General features: G+C 37.4%; 1 protein-coding gene across 1 annotated transcript; it reads right to left on the bottom strand.

Annotated features, from left to right (window-relative positions):
* Positions 1 to 7,693: 7,693 nt before the first annotated feature.
* ALB (albumin) lies at positions 7,694 to 20,213 on the bottom strand. The gene is made up of 15 exons (XM_065736780.1): positions 20,088 to 20,213; positions 18,516 to 18,576; positions 17,775 to 17,907; positions 16,870 to 17,084; positions 16,040 to 16,172; positions 14,893 to 14,990; positions 13,436 to 13,565; positions 12,359 to 12,573; positions 11,699 to 11,831; positions 10,872 to 10,969; positions 10,623 to 10,761; positions 9,883 to 10,106; positions 9,221 to 9,353; positions 8,154 to 8,210; positions 7,694 to 7,895 (listed from the first exon to the last, which is right to left on the bottom strand). Exons 1-14 carry the CDS (start codon positions 20,170 to 20,172, stop codon positions 8,160 to 8,162), a joined length of 1,848 nt encoding a protein of 615 aa, XP_065592852.1. The 5' UTR covers positions 20,173 to 20,213; the 3' UTR covers positions 7,694 to 7,895; positions 8,154 to 8,159.
* Between the last annotated feature and the right edge of the window lie 4,368 nt (positions 20,214 to 24,581).

The raw sequence follows: 24,581 nt of genomic DNA, 5'->3' as shown, positions 1-24,581 counted from the left end.
AATGATTTAATAGATTATTTGGCATTGATAGGAATTCTTATGGTAAAGAAACACTTTTTTCAGTCCATAAATGTGACTAATAGTATCGATCATTTGTTGAATTTGTTTCACCTGGATGACTTCCTGAATTTATATGTTTTGGCAAATGGGCTTTTGCCTAGCTAAGAGGATTCTGTTCAAATTCCCTTAATTTTAGGCAATGAAAAGATTTATCTGTAACATCTAGCTTCTCTACTTTTTTAGTCATACTTAGGTGTTTTGTGTGGTCCCTTGTTTTGATACGATTTGGCAGTTTCCCTACTTGAGAAGCATTCACCCTGTGGGTGTATCAGCGTGTCAGCACAAGAGACAGGATAACCTTGCAGTATGGGTGTAAACATGCACAGGCCACACACACCTACTTCCTTCCATAAGTTGGCAAAGAAGTCTTCTGTCCTTTGGTTCTTTTGAGTCACTTGGCTGGGAATGAAACAACTTCCCTCACTGCTTTTCTTGGCATTGCTTCTCTTTGTGCCCTTCGTCTCTAAGCTTGTGTGGAGACATTTGCTGTGTGTTGTCAGAGTGGCGTGTTGGTGGAAAGTGCACTGGGTGCTTTACATGGTGCCAGTGTTTGGAATCAATTGACATATTTCAGGAGTACTTGTTTACATGTGTCTGCACTGTTGCTCTCTTAGCATGTCTACACATGAGGAAGCTTACCTTTTCTTCGGTATCTTTGATCCCAGTCACATTCTCTGGTATACTAAAAGCAAAAGAAGGAACAAAGCCTGTAAAAATGAAGACAAATTAATATGTTCACAAATATTGTATATTAATCAGCTTCAGACTCTTCAGCCTTCTTGCAGGATAAATTCATGTAAATTTCACAATCTGTTTTCCACTGGGACTTCTCTTCCTATTTTTGCTGCAGTACTGATAGGATGTTGAAGAAAGGCTTCTTGCCCTCCAGTATAACTCTGTAAGCCATCTAATACCATGTGACTCCCAGAGTGGTAGAGCAATCTAGTTTTCCCAGAGAGGTTTAGTCAGTAGCTGTCATGGTCACCTCATTGTTCTAATAGATATGATATTAGTTTTAAATGATCGAGTATTTATCAGCAGCCTATTCTTGAGGGAGTTATTAATGAGCTTCTGAGAAGAGATCTTGGTTTCATCCATCAGCTCCAGTTGGTTCCCTCCACTCCAGTTCTTGTGAAGCTGTGCCATTCTCTCAGGCATGTTGCAAGCAGCAAGAGGAAAAGTCAACCATACAACCATTGTCGTTTGCTGAACTGGGGCTCTGTGGCACTGTTCCTACATTCTCCACACAGTAGATTATCAATCTTTTACTTGAATCTTCCAAGGTACAGAATTTCAAGTTTCTGTCTAAAATGACCTTTGGTCAGCTCTGTGATATAAGGACGAGTAGTGCCCTGCAAATTTTACTATTTTCATATTTCTTCCATTCCATTCTGGACCATGTCAACAATAAAATACACATTTTCTAGAAAGCACAAAAGAAATAATCAAGTAAATACATGATTTAAAAATCAACTCAGAGAGCATCTCTTTAATAGTAGTATTTTTTGATAGCAAAAAGAGGATAGAGAATTGATAAATACATTGAACTTGGAGGATTGATGTTCAGGTTCTGGTTCTACTTCAAGGAATAGTGTTGGTGTCAGTTTGGATTTATCAGTATAACCAAATGCCTGCTTTTCACTGCAGGACACTTTCTTCCACACTATAACAAGACGATCTTATTGGATCTAACATTGCTTTGTTTTAGGTGAGGATCAGGTTGAGGAGAGGCTCTTCTGCTTTTCTTACTCACTGCAGCAAATGCCCACTAGAGGTTTGGGGCTCAATTTGTTATTACACTAAGGAAGAGAGGAGAAGCAGTCATTGCTAATGCGTGGACTGTGTGGGTGTCAGGAAAGGGATCTGCAGCCCAGTGTTTATTGTGAAAGATTTATATGTGTGCTGTTTCTATTGAGATTGCTGCATATCTTTTTGTAACCAGCAGAAATGCTTTTTACTGGAAAGCAAAGCCTACATGCTAGCTGAGTATGAGAGTATAAGACAAACTTGCAGCATCTGGAAGGGAAGAAGTGATGGTTTAATGGCTGGACTCGATGATCTTAGTGATCTTTTCCAACCTTCATGATTCAATGTTTCTAAGATACTCTTCAAGTTAATAACCTGTTCTTCCCCCCTGCTCCCTTTTTTCCATGATTTCCTAAGCTCCTACTTTTAACTGTTTTCCAAATTCCACAGGAGACTGGCTACAGCTGAACTGCACACACAACTAAGTACAAAGGCTGACATTTACAACTTGTCCTTGTCTTTATCTGGCACCTGTAGGCGTGATGGTCTAGCCAAGAGAAACACTAATGCTGAATGTCAAAACATGCTATCTTAACAACACACAGTCACTGTTATCTTAATACAACAAACTTTGGTTGCAGTGACCTGCTTACATAGCATTTTTGTGTATACTGGGGAACTCATTTGCAGGTAACAAATCAAAATGCAGTTTTGAGAAGGCAACAACTAATTCTTGTAGGCCCTTCTGCAAAAGACAGTGCTCCCAAGATATTGAGTCTTGTGTAGCAAGACTGAATAGTACTTATTCAATATAATGCAAACAATGTTCTTACTATTCTAGGTATAAAATTTTGTTGTCCTGGTCTTCCCTTACTGATACACTGATCTCTGGTCTCTGGTATTGTCAATTTAACTTTTCCCTGGGATTTTCAAAATCGGGGAAAAAATGCTTTGTTTCAGGGTCAGCCTTACCACTGCAGTATGGTGCAATTCATGAAATTTTCTTACTGATACCTCTTGTGCAAGAAAATGGTGGGATACAAGAGCAGATGTAATGAAAAGGAAAAACATTGGAATGATGGGGTCATATAGGAAGGCTTATGCACAATTCTATGAGTTTAGTTTCTTGTAAAGTGTGTGTGTAGATACTAATCCACGGCTTGTTTAACGTGAGGGAGGGACAGTTTTTCAGTGACTTGATATTTATCAGTCTAGCTTGGCTGAAAATGTAAACTTGACTTAAACTTATGATTTCCTACCAGTGGCTTAGGACACTGCAGTGTCTTCTCACTGTTCTTTTGGGTACATACTACATGTTCTGGGCTGCAGTTTATAAAAATGCCACTGTAGCTCCATATCCTTAAAACTTTCTCTCAATCTACTGAGCTCTCTGGTGCCCAATTGTGTGTATATTGTCTGGGAATATTCAAGCCCACCCTCAAAATTTTTCTAATTCAGCTGTGGAAAATAACTGGTTAAGGTCAGCAAGTACTATTTGTAGGCATGTACTTTTCCATATGCAGATCACCTACACACTTGTTTCAGCCATTAGTGTCAAATAAACTGACACATCAACAGTCTATTAAAAAAACGTAGGCTTTTCATTTTTAAATCTTGAAAATGAAACAACTAGATTAGATTCCTGTTCCATTTAACAGAAATTACCAACATAAGCAGAAAGAGAAAGGATTTGTTGGAAGCTTTCATTTTGCCCCTCTTGAAATCACTGTGTTCTGAAGGGCAGACCTTTGCATGCAGGGATCTATGTCTAGATGAAAATTTGAACTCCTTTATCTAGCAGACATGTAAAAACATATGACAAATGAAATGGCATTATTAGAAATTTTTAGCTGAGGAGTTTCAGAAAAAAATGAGTAGTAAAATGATACTTGGTGATTTTGTTGATTTCCCTAACTTGTTAGTTTTTTACTTAAGGTCAGAAGGCATTTTGGTTTAGAAACGTTGAATGTTAAACTCAGAATAAACATTCTTACATTTCACTGTGATCTGTTTCATTCTGTTTCAGTTTTGAAGAGATATCTTCATAGTAGTAATGTTTCCTCCTGTTGAGAAATAAATAGATAAAAAGCTAAAATAGATAAGTGTTCAGTTCATATAGTGTATTGTATATACTTTCTTAGGTTGAAAATAAGGCTATTTTACTTCATGTTCATTATAAAATTATCCAAAAGAAACACCAACCAGTTATTGACACAGTTGCAAAGCTTGTAAGGTCAAAAAGGAGCAATGGCACTTCCTGGTTTTGTGTAGACCATGATGGGGAGCTTGGAAGCAAAGAAAATGGGTAGCAATAAAATAATGTATATACTGTCTTCAGCAATCAGTTAGCAATTCGAATAATCAAATCATTAAGGTTGGAAAAGACCTCTGAGATTGTTTTGTCCAATCCCAACCCATCCCTACCGTGCCCTCTGGCCATGTCCCTCAGTGCCTCATCTCCATGTGTCTTGAGCACCTCCAGAGATGGTGATCACACCACTTCCCTGGGCAGCCTGTTCAATAATTCAGTTAACTACACATATGTAAATTTCCATTAGGCTTGAATGACACTCCCAAACGGCAGTCACCTTTGCTGACAGGAAATGTGACAAAATTATTGGGTTTGTGATTTTATCCAGACTACTTTGAAAGTCAGTTATCACTGATTACTAATATACTTATTCATAGTTAACCCAAAAAGTACATCCGAAGTAGCAAAGTCAAGTGCTACCTTTAGTAAGAGGTAACAGAGAGCAACTCTAGGGCAAAGAGATCATAAAGATTTGTATCAAAGATGTTAGTGGACTTAAAGATGTTAGTGAAATTTCTTGTGTACCTTAAAAAGCACCTACACTTTGTGCCTTTTTTGGTGTAATGCAGTGATAAAAATTTTCTGATATGTGTATGAGAGCAGAGTAAAAGTTGGGTGACCAAGAGAAATTTTTTCAAAACTTAGAAATGTGCACTGATCCAGAGCTGTCGCCCATTGCAAAGCCTTGAATACACTCTAGTTCATTTTTAATAGGGCTGTGTGCTGCAAGATCAGCATCATAAACTACTACAAAGGATTAGAACATTCTTACTTCCTGCTCTCTTCTGTTTTCCTTGTCATGACCTTGATAGAAGTTTTCCCAAAAATTCATTAAGATGTAGAGTGCTTAAATGAAAGTTGAGGAATCTATTAAAGGACTTTCAAAATATTATGTCTGGAGCCCATGGTCTTCCAAGAGACACTCCAAAATTGTGATACTAATGCTAGTTCTCAAGCATTAAGACTGAATGCAGAGCAGCTGGGGCTTAGAGGCATTTTATCAACCTCAGATGCACTGTGAGAAATCAAGCTCTAAGAGAGTAATGCCTTGTCCAAGAGATGACAACATCTTATAGGGGTGCCCTTAAAAGCTGACTGCCAATATACAGCATTATAAAAGACAACTGTCAATTTATAATTCAGAGCATGGTACATATATATAGACAGGATGAAATGGCTGAATAATTCAGAGATGAAGAAAATGAGGAGCTTCAAGCAGGTGGGAGCCCGATGAATGCAGGTGACATGGTCAGCTGAAGGAATTAAAGACTGAAGGAGAAGGCAGAAAGAAATGATTATAATCTCTTACCCTAGAAGGGAAGAATAAAGACCTTGTCTCTTAACCATTTAAGAGAATAGTATAATTTCTAACTTTTGGATCTTGTTATTTTGGAAGCTTTGGAAAATTGCTTGAAGATCTTTGTGCAACAATGGTAGGTTTTGTACTTGTCAAACGTTAATTACTTTGTGTTTGTTTATTTGTCATAGCATATGAAATTTAAACATAGCAAATAATTTAGAGGAGGTTTTTGTTAATTATTGTTAATGGATGATGATCTCTAAACAGTTCTCTATGCAAAGTATGCGTGTATCTGTCATCAGGTTTTCTCCAAAGAAAACTTGATTTGAAGGAATAGCCATCATGAATGTTAGAGGTTGGATGTTCATAGCTTGATGAACCTATATAGAGGGTGTATGAAAAAGAGATAAGTGATAAGTAAGTGAAAATGGGAATATCAGGGTAACAAGACTGTTGAGATAACCTAACAAAATCTGCTTCATGAAAATGAGTCACAGGTATGTTGAGAGTTATGATAACAGTTGGCCCTTCTGAAACTTGAAGTCATAATTCAGGTTTGGTAGCAGAAATTTAAATGTGTTCCAGGTGATTGAGGAGGTTTCTCAACCTCTTTATGAGACACTTAGGAAATTAAAAAATATTTTTGCACCACTGTGGTCTTAGATTTGTATCTGTGCTTGATTCCTCTGCCTTCTGTGTTCAGACTTTACAGGGAAAAAAGTTCAATAGAAGCTGTTAAGAAATATTTTTAAAGCCCCATCAGTCCTGATGCTCTTTAAGTGCTGCAGTGCATCTGTGTTACCAAAAGATACCTTAACATATGAAAGAGAAATAGATGATTTCCCATGACTTCTAGAAACTACAGGCAGAGGTCAATCCATTCTTTCAGATTTATTTATTTTTTAGTATATATTCCACTTCTTTATCTTGACTAATTACTCTTTTCAGCATTGATAAATACAGCCTGGAAATCACATATACAAATGTTGTATCTCTCTGTAGCCAGCAAAATTCCCAAAGCATTAACTAAAAAATATTCTTCATTACTAAATCTTATAGAATAATTTTTCTGCTTTTGAAATGATTGTAGTAGCTGAAAAGACCTACTAGACATAATTATGAGCTAACCAGTATGTGTAAGAACGTGATGTTATATGGTTAGAGATTTTGCAAAGACTGGTAATCTATTAAGATATCTCTTGATAGTCACATGGAGCTAGAGCTGATTTCTTTGCTTCAGAATCCTAGCTGATCTCTTTCTTGTACAAGCTAAACTTGTAATTAACTACATCTGTGCTGTCCTAGAGCAGGTTCATCCCCTGTGCTCACTTATGCAAACATTGAGTGATGAAGGAAGAAAGTGCTTAACAGCAGCTGGTGAATGATTCTTGCTCAGGTTAACTAAACTTTCCAGCTCTTGAGATGTTTGTATCATATAAATTATTCTAAAACAGTGCGTAACTGTGACTGATTACTTGAAAATCCAAACTGTTCAGTCATATCTAGATTCATGAATTCTTTCTCTTAAATTTTCAACTCCATGTCTCTGTTTCATTCTGCGTGTATGTCTCTGGTTCTGGAAAAGACCACCAGTTCATGAACTAGAGTCACAAAGAGTTTCAAGGCCGGTATAGTTGTCCATACTAAACGCTTTATTATCCGAGGAATCACAGCAAAAACAATCCCACTATCCAACGTTCAAGTGTAGAAGATTTGGGGTTTTTTGGGTGTTTGTGGACTGAAACTAAGTATGCGATAGAAAATCATGGTGCTTCAGTGACGTGGAACCCCAGTGTTTCTCTGTTAGGAACTTCCTGCAGTGAAGGATATTATTTTGATTGTTGGCTTCTCAAGAAGTATCTATAAAGTCAAAAGCTAATTTAAAGAGAATTGAAGGCATAAACAGAAGCATCTGAAAGTAGCTCGCTGTGCAGCTCTTTGCAAGCAAAGAGGTGCTTTGTGTATACATACAGTTTTTTTTCAAGTGGACATTACTAACCATCTTACTTAGGGTGAACAGTTCTTTTGAATATTCTCTTGCTGTGTAATAACCACTGCGGTGAAAACTAAAATGCCCCTGTAATTGAGTCAGAGAATTAAAGGCTAGTAAACATCACACCCCCTTTCATATTATTGGATTGGTGGGATGTACATACATACTTTACAAGAGAAAACAATAGAATGCCTGTCCATATACATAGCTGTAGCAACCATCTTGTGTAAGGAGTGTTGTCAATCTTTGCCTTTGAGCAGTCACCAGCAGACCAAGACAAATGCAGATTTAAAAGGCTTTTATTTATTATTCTATTCTTTTTTATTATTTTTTTTATTTTTTGCAAGTTATAGAATTGAAAAGTTTCTGGAAAAGCATATTGTTTGACAAAACACTGAAGATTTACGAAACCACGATTCAATAACCAGGAAAAAAATGTAATGGGCAGGAAAAGCATTTTATCTCCGTGTTTTCCTCATGGCAACCTAGATGGGATTTGGAGGGAGAGAGGTGAAGAAAAGGAAAAAAAAAAAAAAAAAAGGATTATTTTGTAAACCGATAGCATTCTAGAAGTATTTTAACTCTCCACATGCTATATAATTATAGATGTTAGCACACCCAGTGAAAAAGCAAGTATCTGATGGTGAAAGGGAAACTAGATACTTTTTTTTTCTTTTTTTTCTAATTTGAAGCTGTTAAATGGGTGAAAGGATGAGGAGAAAGAGAGAGATTCTATTACCTACCATGTCTTAAGCACCAATTCCTAATGTGGCTCTGCTCTGGACTATTAGGTTGGCACCCTATAAAAAGGAATACAAACAGTTGTGAAAGAGAAACAACGGCAGCATCATTTGTAGCACTTGAGCAGAAACCTCTATGAACTTCAGCCTGAGTCTGTGTTGTGGTTCAAGGATAATTTTAATGATATTTTCTAACCTTGGAAGCTGTGCACTCTTGTATGATGGATATTTTTCAATCTTGTGAAGGGAGAAAATACTCTTTTAGAGTGAATTACAGACCAAATAATTTATTTCAAGGTTTTTCTAATATATTTGTCTATGCAATAATTTGGTAATAGATGAAAAATAGTTGGGTCAATAAGTAGTTTAAGATACCAGTAATAATGATCTGTTAGTGCTTCCATTGAAAGAGGCTGTTCTTTGAAAACAGGCATTTACGCTTCTTGCAAATGCTTTGAGCTTACTCAGTAATATGGCTACAGATAAGCTTCTCTTGTGGCTGCTTCAGAGAAGAGTAAACTGAATGAATGCACGTGTTTGTCGTTGACATACCACAATGATTGTTCATAGGACATAATCATCTGGATTCGCCCTGCAACTATATCTGTTTTTTTCTAGTTAGCTCTTATAATTGATCCAAATGCACTCTTCATTGGCAATCGTTAGTGTTCTAACTGTCTGTTGCACAAAAGGCAGCTTACGTATGTTAGGGATATGGTTTAAATTCTACACAAACTTAATTTTCAAGTGTGACTTGTAGGTAATGTGCTCTTTCAAGCAAGTCTCAAAACAACCGTATCTAATCCAGAAGTTTGCCTTGCTTTAAGCGGAGGATTGGGCTAAATTATCTTGAAACTATATTTCCAAATGAAGTTGTTCAAGGACTACAACCTGTGACCATTAGCAGTACAGTTAAGTTGTATGTTAAGTTCTGCAGACAAATTTATTGTAAGGGCATACAGACAACCAACAGCTGTAGGCTGTAGAATCCCTTAGTGGATGGTTTCTTAGTGAGTTTTCTGTTCCCTGTGTACTTTTATTTTTAGTTTTTAAAAGGACATAGGAAATACCTCTTCTCCAAAGCATGTATTAATGTCTGACTGCTTGCAGCACTTGTCAACCATGTCAGTGAAACCATTAGCAATTGTCTTTATTTGTTCTTCTGTCATCTGGGGCTTGCGTTTAATGAGGTTGATGAGCAATCTGAAAACAAAACCACAATACATAGTTAATGCTGTCTGTTCTTATTTGGTTTTTTCTTCCAATTTAAAAAATGTCATTCCATGCAGGTATATCTCATTAAGGGGCTTTTTGTTATGCCTATGGTGGCTTGTGCCTGTTTTTTGTCTCCAGACTCTCAGTATACCACCACTGTCTGCTGGCTTTTTTGTTTGTTTGTTTGTTTTGTTTTTGTTGTTGTTTTGTTTGCTTGATTTTTTTTTTCTTAACTCAAATGCAGATGGAAAAGAACTTATTAGAATGATCTGTATACTGCTTTAACTAAGTACATCCTAAGACTTGCACTGGTAGTGGACTTGCACAGAACCCTTCATCTAAGACCCTAATTTCATTTGAAGAAAATGTCAGTACAAACACATAGTTCTATCTGGTTTTCTTTACCACCAATGAAGTCCCAGTTAGGCAAAAATTCAGTGCTTTTGCAGCTTACTTCTGCCCCCGTTAACATGTTACTCCTCTGAATTTCTTCTACAAGGAATTTCCTTTAGCTTACTTCATCTGGTCTAGTTCTCGTTCTGCAGGAGGAGCGCTGCACAATTTGTCATCAAAGCTGAATATTTCGGGATTAAATGGTGGAGGAACATATTTGGTATCTACTCCCATGGCAGTGAAACATGGTCTCCTGTTAGCATAGGAATCGCTGCAGCAGTGTGAAACATTGTCATTTATAGGTGTGGTCTCCTGTCTCCTGCACATATCTTGAATCACAATGCTCAGCTGAAAAGAAAAAGGAAGAAGGACAAACATGTTAAGCCTTCTATAATAATAGAAGAAATGTGTGATGTTTGTGTCACAATAGGATATCTGGAAGTGGAAGCTCTCCAAACTAAACTCCTGCTCAGAAATGGCATGGTCTTAAATTTTGAAATGAGTATGTATTCCTGTAGTCAGGGACTTAATCCGCAGTCTGGCTATTTGGTTATAGCTGGTAAGCGCAGTTTTCTTTTAAGAGACCCCTTAGCTTTTCCAAACACACACAAAAAAAGCTCCTATAGACCCAAGCAACTCAATTTTGCTTTCCAAGTTCAGCTAAATTTTTCAAAGCTTCCAATCTGAGGGAGCTATTTAGGTTCTCAAATCCATTAAAAATGAGTGAGGTTTCCAATTCTGTTATGTTGATAGTTAGCTTGGGGGCTATAAAAATTCAATGTGAACTTACTACCTTACCAGAATTCAGTGCTTTTGAGAATAGAAGAAATCTCAGAGGGGAATAGGGAAAATAAATGTACTCACATAACCCTCAGAACAAGCCAGGCGTCTGTCTTCAGGAAGCTGGCAGCACTTAGTACCAACAGCTGTCATTTTCTTTCCAATTTCAAGCAAGGTATCAGTTGATACCTGAGGCATTTTCTTAGTGTAGCGGATCAGGATGCTGAAAAAGCACAAAAAAACAACTGTTCCCTCAGCAAAGTCCAAATACTTACGCCCAAGGCAGTCAGAATAATTGTTTACATGGAAGTATATGTATCAGAAAGTACTTACGACTTGAGGAAGTCTGGCTCACCATGGGTAGCGAGAAGATCACAGTTTGTCTTCACAACATCCTGAGTTTCTTTGATATGTTGGTTCAGTTGATCTTGCTGCAAACAAGTGTAAGTTTATTAGTAACAGTAGAGAAGATCATCCTGGTTAACAATTGTACAAATAGAGTTTTTGTTCTCTTCTAAAGATTACTAGCTCTATAATACCCGTTATGCAAGGCCAACCATTTGATTCAAGTCTCTCTGGGGCCTGACTCATGTAGGAGAATTCAGTTCTAACAGCAATTTAATTAAAGAGGCAGCAAGATTTCAGAAATTTAATTGTCCATTAATTTGATCTCTGTTAGGGATTTCTCTTCTTCATTCTTAAAATCAGGTCACTATTTCTAAAGTACAGGATAATCAGCTGTGAGGGGGAACATCATCTTTCCATATCTGGGCCAAAGCTGTCAGTGAATCAACTTCTGCAGTGATTTGTGTGTGACTAAATTCAAGGTTAGAAGACCAAAGTTTAGGATTTTCTCTGTGAGCTGGCCATGCAAGTTTCTATCATAATCAGTGAGTAGCTACTCAATATAGTCAAGAGAACAGGATAGTTTGGCTAACTAGCTATTAATCATCTTATTTAGGACAAGCAGTATCACTTCTGAGAGACAGAGGCATCAGGAAATTGAGATTTTATGAAGTGACCGGTGGAGTTCCTCTGTGAGCTGAGATTGCTTTATAATGTTGTTGTGGACTGTTTTGTGTCCCATCAGAATACTAAGTTTTCCTGGGATTAGCCTCTCAAAATGCTTTCTGTCTGCTCTTTTATGAGATTGCACCTACAGCATTTGCATAGCACTCAGCAGGGTTGTCAGTTTTGCAGCACTTTTCCAGGAGTGATTCATATCCTTTGGCAATTCTCAGAACCAGTTGTGTGGAGAACTCAGGGTGTCTTCTTGAGTATTCATAAACAAATCTGAAAGACACATAAGCTGAGAGCGTTAGAGCTCCCAAATATCATGCTGCTTTCCTCAAGTGCAGCACAGTAATCAACAATGACAGTTCCTCAGATGAGATCATGTAAGGTGGACGCTTTGTTTTCATAGAGTTTTTTGATACATTCTGTTGACTGCCAGCAGGGCAAATGTAAGAACAGAATAGCTTCCCCAGGACAGAATGCTTCTTAAGCAGATAATGCATGTGGACCTGAACAAAAACCCCGAATAAAAGAAAAGCAGTGTTCAGTTCAGCTTTGGTAAGTAGCACAATGCTGAAGAGGAACAGTCACAAAGCACAAATGAGAAACTAGGCTTGAAGTTACATCTGTCACGTTGGATTTCCATGTGGTAATTGTAATCTCTTTTCTCCACACACACTTGAAACACCCAAAAGGACAGGTTTTTGTTGTGCTTTTTCCTCTGTGGTGCAAAAGGTTCCGAAATGAGAACAGATAATTCAGAACAGTGTTCAAATACAAGCATGTGCACTGTTGGAACTACTTACTCTGACATGAATGCATCATGGCCTGCTTCAAAACTTTTACACACTTCCTTATCTTCTATGTATTTTTCAACTAATGAAGGAAGATCTTCAGGTTTCTCATCAAACTCTGCCTCCATAATGCACTGGCTTCGTTCCACAACAGGCTTCTCACAGCAGCCTTTGATTTTACTTGAGATGATGTCTTGTTTAGCGCACATATTGCTCACAATCTCTGCCTGTAAAATTAAAGCATAGCCTCAGACAAGCAATGAAATAATAATTTAAAGATACTAATTCAACTCTTCTCTCTTTCAGACTCCTCCCTTTTCCCTCAGATTACTTATTTACTGAGCAGTTTCTTAAACAAATGCTGTCTCCGTAGGAAAAGAAATAATTGGAGGGACTGGCACTTCCTGTGTATGTAGAATGTGATGTTCTCAGGTGCAAGGGAGAATAAGGTCTTAGAACCTTTGAGAAGACAAGCCCTGGGAAGGCAGTGAAAGCCATTGAAACTGTCATAAGGCTGACTGATTGATTTCATCAATCCTGTCACATGGCCATCTCTTGACAGAAGACACTTCATTAAAAGCTCCAGACTTTAATGAAGCCAGTCCAGGATACAAGCTGGTTATAGGTTTAAGTATGTCTAAGTTCCAGATAGGCTGTCAATATTTAGGTAAGGTTACTACTGCAGTTTTGCAAATCCTCCTGTTTGAGCTGGCAATACAGGAAAGCTGGATTTGTTTCAGTATACACATCAGAGCAAAGAATTTCTGGCTTTTTTTGCCTCCAATTTCTTTTGCTGTGTTTACAGTGTAAATGTTATCAAACAAGTCCCACAGTAGATGCTTTGATTTTAACCAAATACCCATGCTACCCTGTTAGCAAACCAGTTCATGCCCTTATGATCATAAAGAGCTAGACCTAAAAGTGGTACAAAATTTAGTTCCATTAACAGCCAACTGAGCTGTTTACTAGTGGCTGAGGAACCTTTTGGCAGTATTCAATCCAAGCTCCTTGAACTATGAATAGCTGCTGAAATTTTCTTTCTACTGTTTTTCATGTATGTAGACATTTTTTGAGGAATTTTTAGCTTACCATGTCATCCATGCACTCCACCATGTCCCCTTCACAGCACTCTTTGTGGATCTCCTTAGAGTCATGTACAATTTTAGCAACCTCTGAGAATGGAGCCTTGGGGTATTTTTGGCTCAAGCGAACAAGTTTGCTAGACAGAAAAGAAGAATAATACACTTGACTCAAAGCTCTGCTTTGAACAGAAAGTTGGAAGTAACTAAGGATATGATCCTGTAGATCAGCAGCGTTCTCACCTAATTTCAGTTGTCTAGAAAACAAGGCTTTGAAATCTGATTCTTCTGATCTGAGCTGTCTACATAAGAATCACTCTCTACAGTTTCCTGTCTCTTTTGAATGCCTGTAAAATATCTGTATATTACTAAGCTTGACTTATGGTCAATTGAATTTTTTTTTAAAAGTTGGCTCTATCTAGTCAGGTAGTCATAAAGAATTTTATCACACAATTGCAGGGGTTGGGAGGAACCTCAAGAGATCATTGAGTTGAACCCCCCTGCTAAAGCAGCTACCCTACAATAGGTCACACAGGTAAATGTCCAGCTGGGGCTTGAATACCTCCACAGAAGGAGACTCCACAACCATTCTGGGCAGCCTGTTCCTGTGCTCCATCAACTTTACCATATAGAGGTTCTTCTGTGTGTTAGTATGGAACTTCCTATGTGCAAGTTTTAGGCTATTACTTGCTGTACTATTGCTACACAACACTGAGAAGAGCCTTGCCTCATCAGTTTGCCTCCCACCTCCCTTTAGATATTTATAAACATTTGTCAGATCAGATTTTAATGTATTATCCATGGAATTAAAGCAGTTCTCTGTGGTAAGGCAGGTGATGCATTTTTTTAATTGTGAAAGTCTTTCTTAATCTTAAAATCGTGCTTTTATCAAGAATTGTGATTCTGCCAAATTTGACTGTTCTCGGGTTCAAACTGGCAGCTTAGTTTGTTGTTTACTTATGTGCCTATTGCTAAAAGCTAAAGGCATAAGAAAGGAGCATAACTTTGGCAAAAATGTAGATTAAACGTATTGGAAACTCTGGTTCTGGGTGATACTCTCCCAGATAACTCCACATCTCTTGTATTGATTCCAGGAAAGATTTCATACATTTGTAACTTCTACAGCTGTCTTTTTTTTTTTTTTTTCCCTGTTGTTCACTCTGCATCCACTCTTTATGCGAGAACCTTATCTGAATGAGATTCCACATCTAAAAATTGGCTGAGAAATAACTGTAGGTGTAGTCTCAACAGTTGTCAGCTAAAGTACGTTAGGAAGTATCATGACTACCAAGTAAATGACTGTAGAGTATCGAGTATCATGACTATCAAGTTTTCAAACTCAATACGTGGAAATGAAATATATATGCTGCTGTTTTCCTCATGAGTAGTTGCAGATTTAAGTCAACAAGCCCACTTTTTATATTTTTATAAAATATATTTAGATATATAAACATGGTTGAAACTTACTCTGCTTGGAAAACTCTATCTCCGAACTTCTTGAGGATTCCACAGGAATACTGCTGCTTCACACTTATTTTCTTGGCTTTTTCTCTCATGGCAGTTTCCTATAGTAATAGGATGGACATTGTCATGTTAAACTGACATTTAATTGAATGAGAAAAATGCAAATCTGAAAATTCCACTTTAGAAACACAACATCATTGTCCAGCTAGCTCTGGTAGAAAGCTAATCAAATTAGGGATTCTTCAGGCAACTCTAACTACTTTGTGGTCCAATATCTAGCTTCAAGTCTATGCGCTATACCTTAAGACATAGTGCAATTCACATAATCATAGAATGGTTTGGGTTGGAAGGGGCCATTAAGATTATCTAGCTCTAACGCCCTGCTATAGGCAGGGACACCTCCTTCTAGACCAGGTTCCTCAAAGCCCCATCCAACCTGGCCTTGAATGCTTCCAGGGAGGGAGCATTCACAACCTCTCTGGGGAACGTGTTCCAGTGTCTCACTACCCTCACAGTAAAGAATTTTTTCCTTAAATATAGTCTAAATCTCCCCTTGTCCAGTTGAAGACTATTTCCTCTTATCCTGTCACTACCTACCCTTATAAAAAGTTTGTCCCCATCTTTCCTGTAGGTCCCATTCAGGTACTGGAAGGCCAGTATAATTACATGCTGCTGTTTCCCAAGCATTCAATTTTGGTGAAATTCAGTGGCCTCAAAGAAGCAAAAGTTCTCTTTTAAACCACAGCAATTATCACATAGAAGTCACTGGGACAGAATTTTGAGACAAAGAAAAAAGGCCAAACATGAAATCTTGGCTAAGGTTCTCTAAAAAGCAAAGCTATATGGAAGTAATCTGACCATAATCATAGTGTTACTATATGATTAATCCTTCTCTACAATAACTTCTTAAAAAAAAATTGCGTGAGCAGGAACATTCCGCTAATTTCTCACTTCTTCTCTTCCATTTTCTTGTGCAAGGAATAGGGGAGGAATCTCTCATACAACTTTCTGTTGGGAGTAGAAATTGCATGTTGAGTGAGATCTGTCTTTCTCCAGAGCCTCTTCAGTTAGCACACCTTCTTTCTATGGCTCGCCTTTATGTAGCAGACTAGATACTTTGCTTTCACATCCAGTGAAAAATATGACCTACCTTGGTGTCCAGGCAAGCACCGACATCACTCTCTTTGCAGCAGCTTTGAAGTGCATGTTCATAATCAGCAGCCAAACTAAGGATTGTAGGAGCATACAGGAAGGGGTTTCTTCTTGCAACAGAGTAGATGAAACTATATGAAAAAGGAAAACATAAGTGATGTATTTCAGTAGCAAGAGCAAATGGATTCAAATCTCTTACAGCTTCTATAGCTTTTGTTTCTAGTTTAGAAATTTAATATACTTTTCTAACATAATACCTACCAACATGGTACATGCTAAATTTCATCATTTCCAAAGCAGGACTCTATAATAATGACTGAATTATGAACTCCTTATATCTTCAGCCACTTTATTTGATGTACGTATGCTTGTTTTAAACGCATTGTCAAATATTTGAGAATTCTAATTTTGAGCAGCAAAAATCAATTTGTGGCCATTTTCCCTGGATTTTACTGCTAATTATTATTCTCTTCACTCTTATCTTTCTTCATATCCTTTCCAGTTAGAATAGGGGTAGTGGAGCAAGTAAATTATTACATTACTATTGGAAAAAATGAGGGTTTTTTTTTAAATTTATTTTTCACAAAATGCTCCCAGGAATTTTATAAAATGTGATCCCTTAAAGCTCATTTTGAATGGAAAAACCTGCTCCAGCATAGAATGAAAAAAGCATGATCAGAACTTTAGATATTTAATGACTGAGCAGCTGTTTCATGCATGTAGACATTCAATCGGACGCTTACAACTTTTTCATGCCCACACGCTCAGTAGACCCTGGGGATCCCTTGGCTACATACTTAAGCAATGCAACATCAACATTTTTCTTACTGTCCCAGAAATGACAGTCTGTTGTCCTGGTACTCCTTGCATATCACATCAGAAGCTGGTCTTTGATATGGCTGAATGAAGTCTGGTTGGGGAACTTTAAATGACAGGAAACACTCATTTCTTTCAGGATCAGCTTTACTACAGCAGTCAGCCATTGCACCATATGAGTCACGGAGGCTTTCCACTTGGCAGATTTCATCCAGGAAAATGGAAGGCTATAAGGGAGATGATGAGAGTCAGAATTATTGCTAGAAAGACATGATGTAGAAAGTGTAATGAACTTTCTATCTATCTGTAAGAAAAAGGTAAGTTTTTACCAGATAATATTCAGACCATAAACCGGAATAATCCATTGCTTTCAATACAATTCCATAAAGGTTTATGTAATGTGGTTTGATATCAGAACAGTTGATTAAATGATTTATTGAAAAATAAAATGGGTCTGGCCAAACCTGCTAGGTATCTAGGTACCTGTAGGCATCTTTTGATACCTGATCTTAGCAGGATTTTTTCCAAAAAGTTTTACCAGAGTTAAATTATCACAAATATCTTTTCAAGTTACCTCATGTGAAAACCTGCACATATTGGTTGCTATAATTCTTAAAATCCTGTGTTTTGCAGTCAGCGAATAAATAACATTTATTTGTGGACAATGCTAAACTTAATGTACTGAAGTCTGACTTTTCAGCTCCAAAATCTTACTCCACTGGTTATTGTGGCACCTCTGAAGGTCAGAACTTCATAACCCAGGAAAAACAAGTTATTTGCTTCAGCACAAATATCTGAGCATTGGCTGATGACAACAGGTATGCCCAAAAGGTTAAAGGTATAAATCCTCAGTGAGGATGACTCTGGTGGCTGCATAGAATGAGGAAAAACACAGTACCAAAGGATTCACTGCTTACCAGTGATTTTGAGCATTCAGGAGCATCTTCATTGGCTGCACACTTTTGTGCCAGATCAACAACATCCTTCACAAGCTTAGAGAGTCCATCATAAGAACACCTCTGGAGGTACTGGGCAAATGTGATCATGGCACTGAAATAGAGAGCACATTTTGCAATATGGAGATAAGAAACATAAGCAACAAAATTATTTCTTCAACAGAACATTATGAAGATTATAGTAACAGAACTTGTGCCCTTGGTCTTCTCCTTTCTGAAAAATGTTTTTGACCTTTACTCCCTAGTAATAACTGTTTTGAATAATAGATCAGTATCAACAAGGAAAATCCATGATTTTAATTTCCTGCTGATTTCATGGCAGTATATTTATACTCCTGTTTTTTCAATTGTTACAAGAGATGATCTTCAGATTGTCTTCTTTTAAAAAGTTATGTTTCTGCAATAGCCTTTTGCTGTTCCCAAAATTTATTTCAGAAGAAAATGTTTGAATTGGTTATCAGAATACCTGCCAGAAATTTTTTTTTTCTGGTTATAATAGTCCAGAACATCTTCTGGGGATGTTTGTAGGGGATTGTGTTCTCAGAGAACAAGAAAGTCATCATGAATTTTAAAGGTCATAAAGCATCTGTAGGCTTTGTATGGGAAGATATACAGTGTGTTTTAGTTTCCCTTTTTTAATCCATATCCAATATCAATCGAGATGGAAAACAATCAGAAAATGTAAGCTGAGCATTCACTTACACTCCCTTAAATGTCTCTTCCTTCAAATCATTGTAGCGATGGGCAATTTCACTCTTGTGCTCTAGGGAAAAAACAAAACAAAAAAAAAAACAGTGATGCTTACTGTTATGTTTGTTGTGCAAGGCCCCCTTTAAAGAATACATTCTGTCCACTTCAGACCAGGTTTTCAGAAGTGCGCAGCATGAACACAGCTCTTGAACTTAAGCGAGTAAGATTGTTATTTTGGAACAGACCAAGCTAATGCTGAGCTCTAGTGAAGTTCCCATCTTTGGGTACACCATCCCATGAAATCTGTATAACATTTCAAGGGATGTCAATCTAAAGGTTTCTTCAAACCATCTCTAATTCTTTGTTGTCTCAGGTGAGCATTTGTCTGCAGATACCTAACTCTTATGCCATCTTTCTAAAGTAGTGCAAATATGTAATTTGGGGGGTTTTAATACAAAGTTCACTTTTGTACTCATAATTCAAATATTCAAAATAGCTACTTAGGGGTTAGCAAATATACTTTGCATAACCAACAACATGATCGTGTCTATGAATAAAGGAATTCAGCAGCAGTTGGATTAGAGTAAGTATTAGTAGATTTTTCTTTCTTCAAACAGAAAAGTATTAACTGGGCAGATTCATTCTCTAGTTTCACTTAAGGCTTATCAGAGCCCATCTGTACTCATCTTGAAAGATAGCTGAGACCTTTCATTGGGTTCTGATGGTAATAAATCTATGTTGTGGTTACACCTTGTTCATAGTAAGATCCCATAAGGCTTTCCAGGAAGAAAATGAGGCAGGTGTCCACAGTAATGAATGAGCTATGATAACAGGGCAGGCATTTGTTCTAGAAATGCCATTCAGGGGTGCTTAGAAAAGACGAGGAAGAATTCTTCTGCCTGAACTAAAGGAATATATTTCCAAAAATGAAGGATCATCAGCTGGCCTCATTTGATAAAAAGGATTTTAGTGCAAAAAATGGTAATTTGCATCCATTGCTGTTCACTAGTATTTTTAGTGAGCTCCTGAAAACTCAGCTTTGTTAAATTTGTGTATTTTCATGTTTCAAACAAATGGAAAACCTTCTAGGTTTGCCTACAGAAATTATTGTTTGACTAGCAGTAAAATTTAATAACATGGGGAAAAACAACACAGTAGGTTTTTAGCTAGGCTTTCTTTCAGCTGAGACAAAAATTGAGATTTTTGGATTTTTGACCTATTTGCATGAAAACCATTGCCTGACATTGCTAAGGAGCTCAGTTACATACTGTCATTCCAAAACATCTGCACATCAACTTGCTCAGTGCTGGAAAGTAACAGATTGTGAATTATCAACATCAGATAATATAATTCACATCATGGTACAACGAGATGCATGACAAAATTTACTCTGTTATGTAATTGTCTGGAGCGTTCTACCTACTCCTCAAGATGTCTGCATTGAGTTTCTTTTCAAGCCAATCTGTTTTGTTTTTATTTGATTCTCTTTTGATCACGCTTGCAAGAATTGTTCATGAAATTGCATTGAAGTCACTAAGTCAGTATAACAAAGAGAATAAGGGCAATTAATTAATATTTTCTTACCTGCATCACGAGCAACTCTTTGCAGATTCCTGGATGTTGCTGAACTAAAGAGGATAATAAATGAAATTAACGTTACCCACTTCATGGCTGCAGATTACGATGTGGGTTAAATTACTCAAAAATGCTAGGACGATTGAAGGGAAATCATTTTCTTATATACCCTTTACTGCCTGCTTCTGTAAAATATTAACCATAAAGCTGGCATTTGTAGATTTCCATTTGGTCTGAAGATTACAAAACTTGGAATGTCCTTGCCGAAAATGAATTTGATATTATTTGTTTATTATGTTTTACTCTGGATTTTTTTGTCCTAAAAAAGGTTGAACCTTCCAGCATCCAAACAGATAAAGTTTTGCGTAAATTTCCTTATCAAATTACAAACAAGGAGTTCAAGGCATGGCACTAAAATGTCATCGTCTAATCCTATAGCTGTGCTTCTTTTTTGCTACTATTTGTTCAAAAGCACAGCAGGTTTGTATTGTACAGTAATAATTCACTCATTTAGGGCTGTGTTTGCATACTCACTCGTATTAGAGAATTTTAGTTTTAAATCCTCTTAGAAAGACAAGATAGCTGTTTACTTAGGATAGTCTATGTGTTGTCAGTCCTTCAGGGACAAAGAAGGATACACTGGTGCTTTTCACCTTGGAATAGCACAAGGGACACAAGTGAATCTAGTCTTTAATTTGATATATATATAGGTAAAATATAATGATCAGTGCAAAGGTACAGATAAGAAGCATCTTCAATTTTATTTGACTTCTAAATTGTTAAAGAGAAGGTAAGAGTGTGAAACCGGCATATCTGAATCTCACAATACTGTAGGATCAGTTGGAAGAATTTCATTTAGACAACAGATCAGTATCAAGTAAACTGAAAAATACACTTCTGTATTATGTAAGACCTTGTCTCCTCCCAAATTTCTTAATGTAGACTTAAGGTAACATGGAAAAAGAAGCAAAAACAATGATTTGAGCACTTGATTTAATGGCTTTCATTCTGGTTTTCTGGGAGTACTGTTGCTCCTCAGGACCCAAGAAAACTGCCAAATAGATGTGTAAACACTTGCAAGAGCTGATACTTAATAATTTTTGTAATGAAGTCTCATTTGCACTAACATAATTTCAAGAGTATTCTCTTTGTTATGCTCTGGTCTCCTCTTTGGAGGTTTCTCAGTCAGTAATTCAGTAGATCAGACACAGGCAGAATTGTGACGTTTGCACAGAGCCCCTGGGCATGGTATAAAATGGGCATTATTTTTGCAGAATATTGAATGAGAGGCTTCAAAGAAATATTGAGTGTAAGACTGGTTCCTTACTGAGTGCAAAGTGATACATTTCCACAGGAGGAAGTAGTATAATCTAAATCAGCCAGTTTCAACACTTTTTGTTTTTCAACAGGAAGTTGGGGAAGAGCATAGGTCAGAGCTGGACACTATATAATTTACACTGAATAGTTGAAGCAGGCAGAAACAAATAGCTACCTGCTAACATTTCAGTCAGTCTCTCAGTTTCTCTGTTAGACTATCTTTAATACAGAATGTAGAGAAGTATTTTTAGCTGTTGTAGGCAATTATTTAAGAGCTGGATAAATATCCTCTGGAGGATCAACTCCATGATCTTCCCAGGCACAGAGGAGAGGCTCACCAGCCAGTAGTTCCTCGAGTCTTCCTCTCTCCCTTTCTTAAAAGTGGGAGTGATGCTTCCCATTTTCCAGTCACTGGGGATTTATCCTGACAGCCATGATTTTTCAGATATCATAGAAACTGTCTTGGCAACCACATCAGCAGTTCATTCAGGACCCTGGGATGCATACTGTCCAGCTCCATAGATTTTCACGCATTCAGCCTCATGAGGCAGTCTTGAACTTGCTCTCCTCTTTTAGTGGGAGGGATTTTGCTTTCCTGACCTCTAACTAGAGGTTCAGGGACACACAAGGCGTGGGAAGCCTGGCTCCCAGTGAAGACTGAGGCAAAGAACTCGTTGAGTACCCCAGCCTTCTCCATATCTTTTGAAGCCAGTTCTCCCTTCTCTTTTATCAGAGAAGGTATACTCTCCTTTGTCTGACTTTTTTCCTCAGTATACTGATAGAATCCCTTCTCATTATTTTTCACATCACCCATCAAGTTTAGTTCCATCTGTGCCTTGGCTTTCCTGATCTTACCTCTGCATGCCCAGATGGCATCCCTGTTTTCTTCCCAGGCCACCCAACCACATTTCAGCTGCTCACACTTTTCCCGTTTTTTCCCCCAGTCTGACTTGCTCAAGTCACGCTGGTTTCCTGCATTCCCTGCTTGATTTCTTCTGCTGGGGGATGGAGATCTCTTGTGCTCTCAGAAGGGTGTCCTGGAAGAGTTACCAGCTATGGTCTATTCCTGTGCCCCTAAGAACAGCTTCCCAAGAGATATCATCCAATAACTCCTTTAACAGCTTTAAGTTCATTCTCCTGAAGTTCAGGATAAACTGTGTTCTTCTATTTCATTCATTTTAGTCATATTAAGACACAAATTGCACTGAAACTAGATAATATCATGCAGCTGTACCTTCTCTGAAGTACCTTACTTTAGTCACTATCAAATGCAGCAGTGATCTACAACAGTAGTTCCCCTGTCTCTATATATTTGCTAAAAATGGTTCACTCTGGTTAAGTAGTATTCTCTTCTGTGAACTTAAAATTAACTTCAGATCAAATACAGTGTTTTCTAGTTCCTGGTAACCACTACTTGTTGTCCTTCCTTCTTTCCAAATTTTCTTTCAGTCCTTCCATCATCTTGTTTTGTTTTGTTTTGTTTTGTTTTGTTTTTATCATACTGCTCCTGTCCCGTATAAATTCAGTGCTGATTTTATTAGTTCAGTAAAATGCTTTCCAAAATATACGTGAATATGAATATATAGCTCTAAGGCAGACAATGCTTGGTAAGGTGGATCAAGATGGAGAAGAGGCTACAAATCCATAAAAATGTTAATAGAAGAGTATTGCAAAAGCAGAAACAAAACCCTATAATATATTCTATTGATTATAAAGCTTAATATTCAGGACTCCTCAAATGGGGACTATTGGAGGGGATGGGGGAGAGGGAATTGAGGATTGTGAGTAGCTAATGACCTCTCTCTAAGAGACTGCAAAGTGAATGGCTTTCCAGATCAACTACTCCAGGAGCTCTCCCGCTGCTGCTTTCTGCTCTAGCTTGCAAGGTGTCAGTAAAAAGGAGGGTGTTGCTTTTAATAAGCTTCTCCTTCTGGTGGCTAGATTTCAATCCACACTCTTATTCTTGGTCTGTAGTTGGAGGTCATGCTTTGCCTCTTAACTCGATTCTTCTGGTAGCAAGGAAGCTGCTATAGCTTAGGATAAGATCTTCTTGTACTTCCTTAGTCTTTTACTCTACTATTTTTTTTTCTGTTGTGAGCAGCTTTACCATAATGCTGTAATATTTCTTCTGGAAGTTGTGTGAATAATTCGATTTTCAGTTTTCTGGAAGTTTTACAAAAGCAAAAAAAATTACTTTGTTTCTGATCTTGAATTTTTAAATCAAATGATGTGCCCTAGCATAAAATATTTTCAGGTAATTTTAATGAGAAAAAAATGCCAATACAATGCATTTCACCTTTTCAAATACCAGCCTGTTCTCCATGAATAACCACATAAAAATTGGATGACTCTACTTTTCTCTTTCCCGACTCTGCAACTAGGAATTAAAAGCGATCTTTGAAAGGACAGTAGGGGAAAACCAAGTTAGCAGTAAAGCACCCCAGTCTTCTCAGCATGTCAGAAATAGGAATTATTTTCAGGTGGCCATAGCAAAATCCCAGCCTTCTGCAGAACAATGGTAATTTTTTCAGTCTGGACCTTTTGGAACTGTGGTGATTTACTCTATTAAAATCCCGGGGAAGATCTGTTTAAATACTTCTGTCTGTAAGTGGCTTTACTGACCATATTTATCCTCTTGTAAAAGAGCAAGACCTTGCTAAAATGTGGATCTTCTTTGTTAACCTGTAGCCTTCAGAATGGCTGAAAAATACTAGTGAAAACTTAATAGTGGGAGGTTGAATGATGGATAAACAAGCTTAGCTATATTTTTCCAAGATCTCCATTAAAATGAATGGAAGGAGCTCCCTCAGCAATCCAGAAAGTGTTTTCTGATCCAATGAAAGACAGTGTAGAAATGGAAAATAACTGTTACATTACAGCATGAGCCTGATCTACCTGAGACTTGAGCCTTTCCGTCCTTTCAAATCCTAAGAGAGCATTCAGTGAGATATAAGGAAGTAATCAGGTATATTGTTAATATCCATAAAGTGAATGTGAAATGCATCCAGGCTGAAACACTTCTCAGGTCATAGTGAGAAAAAAATGTGGTAGTGACAAATCATGGTCCTGAAATGTTCTCAGACTGTATCACAACAGTCTGAAGAAAATGACACCTAAGGACTGTGAGACTAAAGTTATTTTCTGTTTTAATGAAACTGAGCACAAAGAGGTCTGTTGCATCTTGAA

Source organism: Cyrtonyx montezumae, unplaced genomic scaffold, assembly GCF_038088225.1.
Source record: "Cyrtonyx montezumae isolate F1298 unplaced genomic scaffold, pur_monq_1.0 scaffold_2, whole genome shotgun sequence".
Lineage (NCBI taxonomy): Eukaryota > Metazoa > Chordata > Aves > Galliformes > Odontophoridae > Cyrtonyx > Cyrtonyx montezumae.
Note: the sequence above shows the minus strand (reverse complement) of the source record. Positions and strands in the feature narration are given on the sequence as shown.

Bases quoted from the DNA above. Each gene is read 5' to 3' on its own strand.
- ALB (XM_065736780.1), bottom strand. From the start codon at position 20,172: ATGAAGTGGGTAACGTTAATTTCATTTATTATCCTCTTTAGTTCAGCA. The intron at 17,908-18,515 runs GTAAGTGAATGC...TCTCTATTTCAG, and splicing joins GAAGAGACATTTAAGGGAGT to TGCCATGATCACATTTGCCC. The intron at 11,832-12,358 runs GTAAGTAGTTCC...TGTGTCTTTCAG, and splicing joins CATGATGCATTCATGTCAGA to ATTTGTTTATGAATACTCAA.